General features: G+C 49.6%; 1 protein-coding gene across 2 annotated transcripts in view; it reads right to left on the bottom strand.

Moving 5' to 3' along the window:
• Cnih3 (cornichon family AMPA receptor auxiliary protein 3) overlaps positions 1-14,933 on the bottom strand; it is a 130,556-nt gene extending 115,623 nt beyond the window's left edge. The window contains exon 1 of one of the 2 annotated variants that reach the window (XM_045142456.1): positions 14,126-14,933. In XM_045142456.1, coding sequence (XP_044998391.1) covers positions 14,126-14,206 — 81 coding nt within the window. In that variant the 5' untranslated portion in view covers positions 14,207-14,933. The remainder of the gene's footprint in view (positions 1-14,125) is intronic. The other variant, XM_004653250.2, reaches the window with a different exon arrangement.
• Between the last annotated feature and the right edge of the window lie 602 nt (positions 14,934-15,535).

Genomic DNA, 15,535 nt, shown 5'->3' with positions numbered 1-15,535 from the left:
AGGTGGGGAGCAGAGCCCTAGCTGACAAGCCACCGGCTGCAACAATGTACACAGCAGAAACAGGAAGTCAGGGGCTGGAGAGATGGCTTGAGCGTGTGGAACAGTGTTTTGGGATTATGATAGTCTTTCACTCACCCAAATTGATCAATTAAACCTTTATTTATGCTAAAGGTCAAAAAGAGAAAACACTTTTGTGACTCAAAGCAGGATAAACAACCTAGAAAATGAAGTCATCCTCTACATTTTCCAGTGAGTGGACAGCCTACTTCATTTCTGTGCCACAAGCAGTCCCCAGCATAGGGACAAAACTCAAAGTGTAAGTACTCGGCCCCTCTATGATCCAGCACCTACGAAGGACCTGTTCCACTTCTATACTGATCTGAGATTAGACATGCAAACAAGGTTTTAATGAAGAATGAATGTTTTGGGCAAGATGCTCTTCATAGCTAATAGCAGGCACACTTCTTGTTCACAAACACACCACACACACACATTCTCCACCTTAAAGAACACTGCTAATCTTTTCTTGAAATCCCCTGAAAGAAATGAAAGTTGTTACAAGGCAAAGTCCTGGCAAATTTCAAGAGTTTAAACAAAAAAAAATCTCACCCAGGCATGGTGGTACATGCCTTTTTTTTAAAATTTATTTATTTATTTATTTGAGAGCGACAGACACAGAGAGAAAGACAGATAGAGGGAGAGAGAGAGAATGGGCGCGCCAGGGCTTCCAGCCTCTGCAAACGAACTCCAGATGCATGTGCCCCCTTGTACATCTGGCTAAGGCTAATGTGGAACCTGGGGAACTGAGCCTTGAACCAGGGTCCTTAGGCTTCACAGGCAAGCGCTTAACCGCTAAGCCATCTCTCCAGCCCGGTACATGCCTTTAATCCCAGCATTTGGGAGGCAGAGATAAGAGGATCACTATGTGTTCAAGGCCAGCCTGACACTATATAGTGAATTCCAGGTCAGCCTGGGCTAAAGCAAGACCCTACCTCAAAACAACCAAATTGTTAAAAAAAAAAAAAAAAAGGACTCTGTTTAAAGGCCAGTTATAAATTCTGACTAAAACTAAAGCCTGATGTTAAAATTTAAATAAGAATTCTTTAACTGTTTTCATTTACTTAAAAAGCTGGAAGAATCCAAGAAACATATAAAGATCACATCCGGGATGTCTGGGGTATGCTAGGGAGTGAAGGTGCTATGATTTAGACATGAAATGTTTCCCACAAGCTCCTTGTTGAAAAACGTGGTCCCCAGGTGGTGCTGCTGCTATTTTTGGAAGGTTGTGGAAACTTTAGGAGGTGAGGTCTAGAGGAAAGAAGTAGGTCACCGAAGGTGGGTCCTCTGGGACTAACCTGCTCCGGGTCTCTCTCCACCTCTGTTTCCTGGGCACCATGATGTGAGCTGTTCTGCTTTGACTATCTCCTCCCTTAAACTGTTTCTCTCAGGCATTTGGTCTCAATGGAGATCTGTCAAATGCAAGTGGAGGGGGAGGTGCTGGAGTGCTAGGGAGTAAACCCCGGGCCTGGGTCATGCCACACAGGCACTGTGCCACCGAGCTACACCCCAGCCTGGGTTAACTGTTCATTTGAGACACTGGCCGCAGAGTCAGGTGGTGATGGGAGATTCCGATCTCACTGCTCTATCACAGAAGTGCCAAGGCCCGGGCAGCAGCTGTAGCCCAGGATGGGCGCATTTCCTCAGGCAATGCCATCTGGGGCCCTGAGTTGGGACTTCTATACCACTCTGGCCTCCCTTGTGCCATCATAGGTAAGAGAGCAGAAGGAGTTCTCAATACCCCCATACATGCTGGGCTCACAGCACCTGCAGCACACTGCCAATTGCTGGGAACTGCTCTGCAGCGGGTCACCATTGTCCCCAAAGTCACAGGCTTCCTCTTCTTCAAAGGGGTGTGACATAGAAACTTCTGGTTTCACAAGTCAACAGAGGCATTCAAAGGGGTAACTGTCATCCCTTTCGACAGCCACCAACCACAAAACGTGAGCTCAGCATGCATCCACTGTGTCCCTCTAAATACCAGGAATGCTTCAGTTAAGACTGCAAAGTACGGGGCTGGAGAGATGGCTTAGTGGTTAAGCGCTTGCCTGTGAAGCCTAAGGACTCCTGTTCGAGGCTCGATTCCCTAGGACCCACGTTAGCCAGATGCACCGCACACATCTGGAGTTCGTTTGCAGTGGCTGGAGGCCCTGGTGCACCCATTCTCTCTCTATCTGCCTTACTCTGTCTGTTGCTTTCAAATAAATAAATACAAGTAAACAAAAAAAAATTTTAAAGACTGAAAAGTGCTCTGCTCACTGTCAGATTCTACTTCACTTTTGAAGAGCCTTGGCACATGAACGTGAACGTGTTGAGAGGACGGAGCCACGCATGCGAAAGTACAAATGAACTACCCAAGTGCAGCTGAAGTGAGCAGAATTGCTAATGACAAGACCAGAGCCGTGAGCAAAATAAAATGGAGAAATTCAATCCAAGAAGAAAAACATCTTTTCTTGTCACAAGAGGAAAAAGCAAATGTAGTCAAGGGCCAATATGGCCTCCCTTTGGGGTCATGAGATGGGAAATGGCAGGAGGCTGACTGCAAAGGAAGGTGGATGCCTCCAACACCACATGAGTTTGGACATGGCCCTAGCAGCAACTTCATTCACCCCATGAAACTGAGTCTTCTCCCCCGATGTCCTGTAGCAGGCCCATCCCAACCAAGTTTCCCAAGTTTTCTAATGCCTAGGACGCCATACTGCATACACAGAAATAATGGCTTCATCACAGTCTATTCACCCACCCTTGATTTAGATATGTAGCAGACAGATTCAGGTTCGCTGAGATGAACTTCCAGACCAGGCACAGTTATGGAAGAAGGGATTTATTGAAGTTTACAGATCCAGGGGAAGTACCATAATGGCAGAAGAAGCTGGCCTGCTTTCACAGGACCAAACACAGACAGAGAAGCACAAGCCAAAAAGCCAAAATCCACACAGCACAGCACACTTCAGGAACTCCACTTTGCATATCTTTAGATTGAAATATAAACCCACCACCACACCTTAAGATCTGCCCAGTGACACCACCTCCAGCCAGGTGGCTGCAGATGCAAACCACAAACTAATCACACACTGAATATACTGGGGGCCATCTATTCGAACTACCACAGATGTCTTCTGCGTTTTATACTTTGGCTTCAATTTAGCACATGTAGGAAAGTCTCATGCTTGCCTCTCTTTCTGTGCTGAATTAATGATGTGTGCCAGCCTCATCATTAAGTTCTGCATTGGGATTCAGAAGCCAGCTTGGGATTTCGTTGTGCACTTGCAGTTTTTGTGACCTTTATGGGAGTTAATCAGATTCCCAGAGCATTAGCAAGTGCAGGAAAGCCTCAGTCACCTCACCCATGTGATGATGCAGACACTGGGAGTGAAGGACCCCATGGTATTACCACCCCCCCCCCAGATCTGACGTTGTACCATACAAACGCAGCCTTCCTATCTGTAGCGGGGCTGACTAAATGCCTTTCCTCTATATTAACACAGTTCAGTTACTTTTTAGATAATCTTTCAGCTACTAGAGGGAGAAGCAGCTCAGGTATGATCTGATTTGCATACACATTAGCTGGATTTAACATCCTTTAAGCTGTAAGAGAACAATGTACACCTGGTCATGAAGGGATGAGAGGAAAGTGTATTTCACAGCCACTGTGATCAAAACTGGGTACCACAGGGCTGAAGAGATGGCTTAGCAGTTAAGGCATTTGCCTGTGAGGCCTAAGGACCCATGTTCGGCTCCCCAGACCCCACGTAAGCCAGATACACAAAGTGATGTACATGTAAGGTCATGCATGTGCACAAGGTAGCATACATGTCTGGAGTTTAATTGCAGGGGTTGGATGCCCTGGCATGCCAATCGTCCCTCTTTCCTTCCCTCCCTCCTCATCTCTCATTAAAAAAAAAAAAATGGGTACCACAGATACACAGTGGGACCACTGTCTTGTTGCATATAATCAATCCCTATTATGGGATGCTACTGAGTCCAACATGCAACCCTCCTGAACGCAACATCTTCCACTGCTTTTGGGCACCCACATGTGCTGTCAATGTCTGGCAACCCTTTCCAGCAGAGCTCTTCCTCTTTGAGATGTTGTTGAGCCTCAGCCCAGCTGGGCACACCTCATCTTCACCAGACTGACCTGTCCCCTCCACCCAGAGCTGCTGGACTGAAGTGTATTACCCTCCTTCACAGACGTAGCCACCAGGCCTGGGAATTTCCTGGACCTCCTGCAAGCCCAAGAATGTACTTTTTTTTTTGGGGGGGGGGGGACATCCATGTTTACTTTAACCTGACAAGTCTAGGAAACTATTCATTGAGAGTTTATCAAGCTTGGCTGCCTACAGCAGTCGGATGCTGAGCTTGTTGCTTTGTTCTTTAAGGTTGGGCCATGCTCTAGACTAGGCTGACCTGGAATTCACTATGTAGTCTCAGGCTGGCCTTAAACTCATGGCGATCCTCCTACCTCTGCCTCCAGAGTGCTGGGATTAAAGGAGTGCGCCACCACACGCGGCTGGATGCTGAATTTGCATATTCTGCATCACAGAGCTCCAATCATCCTGCCATCCCCCCTGCTTGGTCACTAATGAAACTAAGTAGGACAGCAGTTCCTGTCCCTAGAAGCATGTGGCCCAATGTCGTGCAATGCAACTATGGGATGTGAGCCAGGGGACAGAAGAAATGCATGGGAGTGGACACCCTGGGAGGGTGAGGCTTCCCAGAGCACATAGGAGAGGAGCTGGCTCAACATAATAAGGGAGGGGTGGGCAACCAGCATTCCCAGGAGGCAGAAGAGCCCACTTGGGAACTGCGTGGAGCACAGGTGTCAAATGAGGTAAAACCATTAACTGGCCCTGGTCCTGCCAGTCCTCTAAGCTTTTAGCTGAGAGTAGCCAGAAAAGGTTTTAGTCTGGGATTTATACCCAGAGATCGTCTCAGATATTAGAACCATCACTTTGGGTGGCTATAAGAGGATGGATTAGTTCAGGTGGCCCAGGAGGCCAGTTTCAAAGGGACATAATGTTCAGAAGAACAACAACGGAATCCTGACCCACGACAGGACCTTGCGAGACACAGAAGAGAGGGGGTAGATAGGACTCTATTTGAATGGTAAACGTCCCTAGGGGCCTGTGTGGTAAAGGCTTGGTCCCAAACTGGTGCTATGGGAAGTAGTGATGCCTTTAGGATGTGGGGCCTACTGGGAGGTCCTTACGTCACTCAGAGTGCACTTTTAAAGGGGATTGTAAGACTCCAGTCTCTTTACCTTCTTTTTGCTTCCTGGCTGATATTCTGCTACACCCCACAGTCCTGCCATGGTGGGCCACCTCAAGTAGAGACCCAGATCCCTTGGACACTGACTCATGAACTGCCTCAGACCCATAAGCCCAAACAAACCTTTTGTAAGTTCATTATCTCACTTATTTTATTGTTTAATAACTTATTTATTTATTTGAGAGAGAAACAGAGGAAAAGGCAGAGAGAGAGGTTGAAGAGCATGCATAGGTACACCCGAGCTTCCGGCCACTGTAAATGGACTCCAGATGCATGTACCACTTTGCGTATCTGGCTTCACTTTTTTTGTTGTTGTTTTTGTTTTTCCAAGGTAGGGTCTCACTCTGGCCCAGGCTGACCTGGAATTCACTATGGTGTCTCAGGGTGGCCTTGAACTTACAGCGATCCTCCTACCTCTGCCTCCTGACTGCTGGGATTAAAGGCATGCGCCACCACGCCTGGCTTCGGCTTCACTTTTTTTAAAAAACAATGTTATTCACTTGAGAGACAGAAAGAGGCTACCCCACTTATTTTATTTCCGTGACAGAAAACTAATACTAGGGATAACTAGGGAAAGCCAGAGGTGTAGAGAGATTCTTAGGTAGAAACCAGACCCACAAAGGCCACGAGGTCTGAGGGCACAAACAGGTACACTGTGGAACCAAGTGGACATGGGGCAGGCAGCAGTCCTCTGTGTAAAGACAGGTTGAGGAGGCAGAGAGGAAAAGAAACAGAAGAGAGATTCTCAGGGTGGTACAAGGAACACAGGGCGGGATCCCAGAAGCAATTCGGGAAGGGCATCAAAGAGGATGTGAATGAGCGCTCTCATCAAGGCCAGGGAGGTCAGAATAAGCACTAGCTGGTACCCAGAGACAGCCCAGCAGAGGGCTGCTGGTGCCCTTGGCAAGCACTGAGCAGAAAAGCACTGTGGCACAGAGTTTCTAGGAGCATTTAGAAATAGGGAGAAAGCACGCGTGGTGTCCTGGGTGGCAGATGCTGAGAGCCTGGCTTCATTTGGCTCCATTTGGCTCCATTTTTCCATGTGTCTGATGGGAAAACAGATGGGTTGGCAGGGCGTGGCAAAGTAAAACCTGCCTGAAAGGAGCAGAGGCTGGGGGCAGGGGGCGGGGGGGGGGGGCAGGAGGCCTGGGGACAGGGAGTGTGGGGAACTGGTGAGGGGTGGGGTCAAGGATACAGGTTAGCAAGAAAGTTTTGCTGGAGCAGTATCCCTGGAAGAATTCATGTCAACAGAGGAGAGACTGTAGCCACAGTCCACGAAGGATGAGTGTATCAGAGAATACACAGTCGGTCAGAGAGGGCAGGTGCTATGGCTGGCTGTCCTATCCAGGACTCACATTGTAGTTTTATTTTTATTTTTATTTATTAGAGACAGAGAGAGGGAAGGAGAGAGAGAGAGAGAGAGAGAGAGAGAGAGAGAGGAGAGAGAGAGAGAGAGAGAGAGAGAGAGAGGGGGGGGGGGAATGGGCATGCCAGGACCTCCAACCACTGGAAAATAAACTCCAGACACATGCACCACCTTGTATATCTGGCTTACATGGGACCTGGAGAATCAAACCGGGATCCTTAGACTTCACAGGCAAGCATCTTAACCGCTAAGCCATCGCTCCAGCCCCTCACAAGTTTAATTGCCACTGTTACGGTAGGAAGAGGTGGTTAGAGCCTGGGGGTGTAGCTTAGTTGGTGGAGTGCTTTCCTAGCACGCTTGAGGCCCACAGTCAGAACCTCAGCACCGTGTACACCAGGTGTGGCAGCGCACACCAGTAAACCCAGCACTCAAGAGGGGAGGCCAGAAGGATGAGAAGTTCAAGGTCATCACTGACTACTTATGAGTATGAAGACAGCCTGGGCTACATAAGACCTTGTCTCAAAAATAAAAATTTTTTAATGGTGATTTTCAATGGGACACCACCTGTGTGAATGGGTTAGGGCCATTAAAATGGGATAGGGTGGGCTGGAGAGATGGCTTAGCGGTTAAGCGCTTGCCTGTGAAGCCTAAGGACCCCGGTTCAAGGCTCGGTTCCCCAGGTCCCACGTTAGCCAGATGCACAAGGGGGCGCACGCGTCTGGAGTTCGTTTGCAGAGGCTGGAAGCCCTGGCGCGCCCATTCTCTCTGTCTCCCTCTATCTGTCTTTCTCTCTCTGTCTGTCACTCTCAAATAAATAAATAAATAAATTTTAAAAAAATAAAAAAATGGGATAGGGTAGTTATGGCAGGAATAGTCACAAAGTGGGCATTAAGTGCCCTTTCTTGTCCTGAGCACATGCTCTCACATCACCGTGTGACGTTTTCTACCCTGTTAGGATGTGACAAGAAGACCCTCACCAGGAGCAGTCCCTCGATCTTGGACTTCTGAGTCCCCAGAAGTACTAGCCAAATACAATTCGCTTGTTTCTAATGTGTGTAGTGTTCTGTTACAGAACAGAAAATACGCTGAGACAGCAGGACAGTGAGGTGTGCCTCATCATAACCTCCCAGTGACCATGAGTTAAAGACATAGGAGGTGGGACTCTTGGAAGCTTCTAGGCTTTGGTAGAAGCTAATGGGCCAAACCCAAGCCATACTAATTGGCTATGAGGTGCTAAGAGCCAGCTAATGTCATGCTATGCATCCCCTTGAGCCCCTGCCATGCTCAGGCCCCTGCAGAGTAGGGGAAGGAACAAATGGGTTCTTGACAATGAAGGTTTCCATGGTGAGGGCAATGGGAGACACAGGCAGAAGAACCGAGTTGGTGGGTGAGGAGCTAACAGAACGGGAAAGAGCCAAGTCCTCAAGGGACAGTGCCTGAGGAAAAAATAAATAAATAAAAGGAAATGTCACACTCAAAATGAGTGTTTAGGGGCTGGAGGGATGGCTCAGCAGTTAAGGTGTTTGCCTGCAAAGCCAAAGGACTCAGGCTCAGTTCCTCAAGACCCACATTAGCCAGATACACAAGGGGGTGTATGCATCTGGAGTTTGTTTGCAGTGGCTAGAGGCCCTGGCGCACCCATTCTCTCTCTCTCCCTCTTTCTCTGTCAAATAAATAAATAAAAATAAATTTTTTTTTTTTTAAAAAACGAGTGCTTAGATCAGGGGCAGTGGAATGGGGGTGGCAGGGAGACAGGGCTCACCAGAACAGCAGACCCAGGTGTGATCATGGGCTGAGGTCAGGTAAGCAAAGGTGCCTATCATGACACAGGTCAGTGAGGATGTGACTACAGCCAGGACGGAGTCTTTGATGGATCCCAGGAGGCGTGGCCCAGAGAGGAAGATGACAGTGACAGTAAAGGGTGGTGAGGGGTGCCATCCAGACATCATGTCTGAAGAATGAAGCACCTCCCACCTACTGGGAAGGGGGTCAGCAGCAGAGAGCAGGTTTAGAGAAGAAAGCGTGCAGCTGTATGGACACACAGGAGAGAAAGAAAGCAGCTGCTGGGGGCCTGGAGAGAACAAAGTGAGGTCCAGTGTGGCTTCAGGGTTGGCACTGGGTAGTGTAAAGATCTAATGACCTGACAAAGCCCCACGTGGCCTCACTGCTTTAACATGTGCTCAGAGATTTGAGAGTCGAAGAAAAGGTGTGTTGGTGTCTGTCACATCCTAGCCTTACAGCCCTTGCCACACGACTGGTGGAAATAAAATGATGCCGGGAGAAGCTATGGGACAGGACCAGCCACCTGCTCAACAACAGCTGCCACAGGAGACAGGTCCTCCAGGTTCATCAGGGCTTCTCCCCAAGCTTCCTCGGGAAGGACTCCCCAGTAGCATCAAGAAGGGTCCCGAGGACAAGAGACTTCTATTTTGTTTTGTTTTGTTTTTCAAGGTAGGGTCTCACTCTGGTCCAGGCTGACCTGGAATTCACTATGTAGTCTCAAGGTAGCCTCAAACTCACGGCGATCCTCCTACCTCTGCCTCCCGAGTACTAGGATTAAAGGCATGAGCCATCACGCCCAGATACAATAGACTTCTTGGCATAAACTATATAGTTCTCCAGGCTCCAAAGTGCCAAGAACGCATGTGCTCACGCTGCCCAGGGAGCAGTCTCTGAGAAGCAGTCATAAATGGGCCAGGCAGAAGAACTCGTTGTATGGTGTTTACCAAGCACCCTCTGTGCCCCAGACACCAGCCTCAGCTCTAGAGAAACAATTAGGAGCAGAAAAGGCCCTGCTCTCCAGAAGGAGATAAAGGTTAAAGGAGGGTCTCAAAAAACAGGCTGTTATCAGCCACAAGCATCGTACTATTTCACACAAATGCATTTTTTTTTTTTTTTTTCTGATGAGAGAAACTGAGACACGTATTCGGTTCCCAGTAGCTGTCTGTGACAAACTAGAACTGGCCAAATGGTTCAGCCATGAAGACACTTCGCCTAGCAAAACTGTCTTTATCTGTCCATTAAAACTCTCCGAAAGCAAATGTCATGAACCCAAAGAAATTCCAACATAAGACTATGCAACGAATCTTTCTAGGGAGTCTTATTTACTTAGAATTCATTTTATTTCTTAACTGTGAAAGCTCAGTATAACCCCAGCTATTAAAAACTTGAAAACCTAAAAGCCTGAAATAAATGGTAATAAATCTTTGATCTTTTCAAAGAACGGCTTCATCTGTGTTTGTATAATGAGACCGTCTGCAAACAGGCTCCACCAAGCTGGAGCCATGAAGATTCTTGTGAGTAAATACTGTTCATTTTAGACTGGCTGGAAACAGACATCACTCCACATCTGAAACCTGTCAGAGCACTTGGTTTTTTTTCCCCTTCTAAACATCCAAGTGTAATTAAAAAAAAAATACATAAAAGAAACCCAATCTTTCCTGGATGGTAACATTAGTGGTGATTTTATTTCATTATACATCATTGTATTTTCAAATTTTTGGCAAATCGATCTGTATCATTTTATAAGCCAAAATCTAATTTTTAAGAAAATGGAATTTCCCCCTTGGAAACAGGCATACATAGGGGGTGGGGATGGCACAGTGGGTAAGGGCACTTGCTGCACATGCATGAGCACCTGAGCGGGTGATCCCAGCACCCACATACAAAGCCCGGCATGGCCTTGCACACCTCTAACCCTTGTGCTACAAGGACAGAGGCCAAAGGATTCCTGGAACTCTTTGGTCAGCCAGTAAACAAAACACTGGGGAGCTCCAGGCTCGGTGAGAGACTTTGTCATAGGGAAATAAGGCAGGAGAGAGATAGAGGAGGACACCCAATATATTCCTCTGACCTCCACACATGTGTGTATGGGGAGCATGCATCTGCACACATACACATGCATATGCCATACATGCATGTGCATGAGCATGCACGCCCCAAAAAAGGATACACGGAGCTAGGCATAGTGGTGCTAATAATCCTAGCATTCATGAGGCAAAGACAGAAAAATCAAGAGTTCAATGCCAGCCCAGGTTGCAGGTGGAGACTCTGTCGCCAAAAAGAAGAGGAGAAGAGGTGGAGATATAGTACTTTTCTCTCTCTCTTTTTGTTGTGTGTGCGTGTGTGTGTGTGTGTGTACACATGGGCACATGCCACAGCTCACATGTGGAGGTTGGTGGACAGCCTCAGGGGTCAGTCCTCGCCTTCCACTCACTACAGTCTTCATTCAGTACTACATTCTCCAGAGGAGCTGGCCAAGAAGCTTCTGGGCTGATTCTACTGTCTCTGGCAGCCTTCTCCCACTAGGCACACTGGAAATAAAGACATTTGTGCTACGAGGGTCTATCTTTATACGGGTTCTCGGGCTCCGAATTCTTGTGTGGCAATCGCTTTATCCACTGAGCCATCTCCCCCACCCTGATTTTGAGTCTTGATGTATAACTTCAACTCTAAATTCCAACTCTAAGTATCTTACTTATACAGAAAAGGCAACCCTTCAGCAATCCAAAAACAATGGCTACAACTGAGAAAGTGCTTGGCCATAAGATCCTGGAAGACTCAACTCAGATCCTAGCTCTACCCCATTATTACTTGTGCGACCCTGGGTAAGTTTGTTATAACCTCTCAAATCCACAATTTCTTCATCTGTGATGCTTAAAGGATGATTAGAGGATGGCCTGACACATAAGAGAAAATGTACATGATATATACAAAGCCATAAGGGGAAAAGCTCATTGTTTTAAAACTTCTTTTACAAGGCATGACAAATGTACTTAAAGATGGTAGCTGATCTGCAATAATTTCACTTGGAAACAAAATGCAGGTCAATTTTCAAGATAAAGGTATTTGAAGACAATGCAGATAAATTTTCAAGATGAAAAACAATACTTAAATGTTGTGCTTCTAGGAGGCCACACCCATCTCTGCTTCTAGACATCTAGTGGAAGAAGAGGGACACAGATAACTGGAGGCCCACCTGAAAGGCCCCCCAACAAAGTACATGGACAGAGGTTGATGGAAACTTCTGTTATGACTCCTAAGTAAGCATGTACAGATAAAGGAGAAAGGCATGCCATCTTCATCTCTTCCAGTCCAGGACAGCAGATTTTTTGTTGTTGTTTTGTTTTGTTTTGTTTTCCAAGGTAGGGTCTCTAGCGCAGGCTGACCTGGAATTCACTATGTAGTCTCAGGGTGGCCTCGAACTCATGGTGATCCTCCTACCTCTGCCTCTCGAGTGCTGGGATCAAAGGCGTGCACCACCATGCCTGGCTTGACAGCAGGTATTTTAACTGTTGTGTATTAACTAAGTTCCTGTTCATTACTCGGGGGGGGGGGGGGCGGGGAATATCAATCTATGCTATGCAATCAATAGGCCTCATCATATCAGGAAGCACATAGAAAAAAATACAGACACTGGAAAGAAGGCAAACATAAAACCAACACACGTGTGCTTGGGAATCTGTATTGGCTCTGATTTCCCTCAACAATGTTCAGGAACCAAATAACTGTGGTGGGGTTTGGTTTGTTTGGGGTGGGGGAGAGACTGAAAAAGAAGTAGTGACCTGTGCAAACTGTCACTTTCACTAACCATCTGGACAGGAACTGACTTGGGATTTGACTGCAATGTGCTCTCCCTAGATTAGAGGGTGAGCACAGGGACTTGGAGTAGAGGCCAGTGCAGGGTCACACGTGTGCACATGCACACACACACACACACACACACACACACATTTCGATGTCTCTTGGTTAACCTGCTCACAATCCATCCGTTTAATTAGCTGTTCTTTAATTACTATCCATCCCCACCCATAGGGAGAGAGAGTGATTCTTTCTGGTGGCCCATTCTTCAGACACGAGTACAGAGAGCGCCCTGCCTGATGGAATTTGGGGAGCCCTCTGGGACCCACTACCTTCCAGCCAAGACAAAGCCAGAAATAAGAAACAAATTAAACATTAGCCTTCAAGGATGTGAGTCACTTCACTCCCCAAATCCAAAGAAGCTAAGAAAGTTCCTTTAGAGCACATAAGCAGAGTGTTCCCCTTAATTCTAAATCAGGTAAGGTTTCATTGTTCCTTAACAACCGCCGACAGCCTCAAAGCTCACCTGTCTGGCAGTAGGTTAGCCCTAGCTTCCCCAAGGCAGAGGGCAGATGGTGCAAACTCTCATTTCTAACCAGCACATTTTATCAGCCCCCAAATTCCTCCATCTGAATCCTTTTTCTCCTCAACTCTAAATTCCTAAACCAACTGATGATTGATTACACAATCTCAGAAACTGGAGGAAGCTTAGAGGTGATCTGGAAGCATCTTTCCAAGGTCCTATGGTTAGAAGTCCCCCTCCCCGTCTCTCCTCCCTAGTGGGTTTCCTTCTGCACCCTGTCACCATTTCCTGTAGCAGGGGTTGCCCAGTTCTATTTTAAGATAAACCCTCTCACTCTAGAAGCCACTCATACAAAACAAGGCACCTCACCAGCTCCCAATTTTCCCATCTTCCTTCCCGGTCATCTGCTGTGTACAAACTCTCCAGGACCAGGCTACCAAGACCCAGTCTCAGGGTCCCTCCCTGTCACCCGGACCTGCTGAGGGACAGTCAGGATGCTCCTTCTAAAACACCTTCCTCAGAGGGGCGTATGGGGAGCTACAGAGGGAAGCCCTGACTTGTGAAATGTTGCAGTCCCCTCAGAGACCAGCTTTCTCCTGCTCTCTTCTAATTTCTCCTCCGGAGCTGTGAATCAGTCAGTGTCACACCACACGGGATGACCTAGGTCCTCAGGGAACCCCTGAAGAGTGGTAGGAAGCTTATGGCCCTGGGGATTCTGGGGCCTGGCCAGGTCAGCACCTGCTGCGTTAATTATCCTGGTCCCCCCTTCTCTCTTCTCTTTGTCACTTCAGTCCTCACTTGATTTCCCCTACCTCACCCCACCCCACCCCGCTTGGTCTCTCCCTACTTCCTCTAACAAGACGCTCCCACCGTGTTTCTACTTTGTCTCCAATTATGTCTAAACGCAGCCCACCGCAGATGCTGACATTTTAAATGTTTAGTTGTTATAGTTACTTGACTAATTGCCTGGCCGACAGCGGCACTTCCTCACTCCCGCAGGCAGGAGAGTAGGGGCGGGAATGAGCCAAGCTGATGGGGCCACCACTCCGGGTCGCCTGACCACGCCCTGGAGAGATGCCCTGCCTGGACACCAGGGACCCCTCCGCCTCCAGCCAGGGCACTGTACCGCCTGGCCTGAGGATGTCCAGAACTGTCATTTGCCTCGGGACAAGGGTGCCACACAGGATCTGACCAGCAAGTGTGCCTGCCTGGCCTCCGGGTTTGCTCACGCATCAATGTAGAAAAGGCAAGGTGAGATCAGGAAGAAAGGGGATTAGAGCATGCTTTTGGGGCGAAAGAGGAGTTAGAAACCAATGAGGGTTACTCACGTGCCAGATAGCAAAGAAGATGAGCGCAGCGCACAGCACCAGGGACAGCATGTAGCAAAAAGCAGCGAAAGTGAAGGCCATGGCTGGGGACCCCAATCCCACCACACACAAAGAAGCTTCCTGGGGACGACTGCGCCCCCTCGAATCAGGGACAAGAGGGGGTCGCGTCTGCACGCTCCCCTCGAGTCCAGTGGCTAGGAGGACGCGCAGCCAGCGGAGACAGAGTCGAGGGTCAGTATTCCACGATCCGGCGCGCCCACAAAGGACAGGGGAAGATGCGTCGAGTCGAGTGGCGGCAACTGTCCCCAAACCGAGGAAACAATCTAATCAGTAAAGAACACCTACAGACCAGTGCCAACTCGAGAAGCCCTTGAGACCAACACGCCGTGGGCTGCGAGGGCTCCCCGGAGCGGAGGAAGTCCAGTCCCCTAAGAGGAGACCTCTGCTGTCCGCACCACAGCCGGAGAGGAAAGGCGAGCGCGCGGCGCGGGACCCTCCCGCGCCACCAGGGAGCAAACAGCGTCCGGGATGGTGCTGGGGAGGACGCCGAGCTCCTCCCGGAGCCCGAAGCCCCCCAGTGGCTCTGTCTCCGGAGCACAGGTCTTTAGAGGAGTCGGGTCCCGTTAAGTCCTGCGTCCTGGGCTTCCAGCGCAGCAGTGCGCTCCGAGGCGCATCCGACCCCAGCCCCGACCGAGTCCCGGGCTTCGATAAGCCGGGTGCTCGGGAAACTGGTTCGGGTCGGGTCGACGTGGGCTCCAGCCCCGCGTGCCAGCTCCGGCCCCGGTTCCAGGCCGAGCGCGGCTGGCGGCGGAGCTCGCTCCACCTGCTGCTGTAGCCGCGAGAGCTGCGGCGCCTGGACCCCTCCTCCGCGCGCCCCACCCTCGGCTGCGCTCCCGAGCGCGCCCTCCCCGCGGGCGGGCGGAGACTGCGGCGGGCGGCGGGCGACGGGGGCCGGGGAAGGCGGGGGAGGTGCCGCCCGCCCGGAGCTCCGAAGCTGCCGCCACCGCCGCCGCGCGCACCAGCCTCGGGGAGGAAACTTGAGCCCGGCCGCGCCCGCGCGGAGGCGGGAGGAGCCGGGACCCGCAGCACGTGCGTCCGGAGGCGGTGGGAAGCCTCGGCAGGGAGGCTGTGGCGCGTGCTCCAGGTGTCCCTGGGGTTCTAGCAGTTTCGCGCGTGGGGACTCTGGCTACCAGCGAGGGTTGTCTCCTGGTTGGCTGGTGAAACAAGAACGGGCCCTTGAACCCAGGTCTGCTTGCAGACTGTAAGGTACTTGCTACCCTAGAGTGCGTTTCTAGTTCTCTTCCTGGCCCTGAAAAAAAAAAAATCCTCCATTAGCGCCCTGGCACCATCCCTCTATCCATCCATCCTCCCCTTCCATCAGACCTTGGGGCTGGGGAAACCACGATGCAC

The sequence above is a fragment of the Jaculus jaculus genome, chromosome 1, assembly GCF_020740685.1.
Source record: "Jaculus jaculus isolate mJacJac1 chromosome 1, mJacJac1.mat.Y.cur, whole genome shotgun sequence".
Lineage (NCBI taxonomy): Eukaryota > Metazoa > Chordata > Mammalia > Rodentia > Dipodidae > Jaculus > Jaculus jaculus.
Note: the sequence above shows the minus strand (reverse complement) of the source record. Positions and strands in the feature narration are given on the sequence as shown.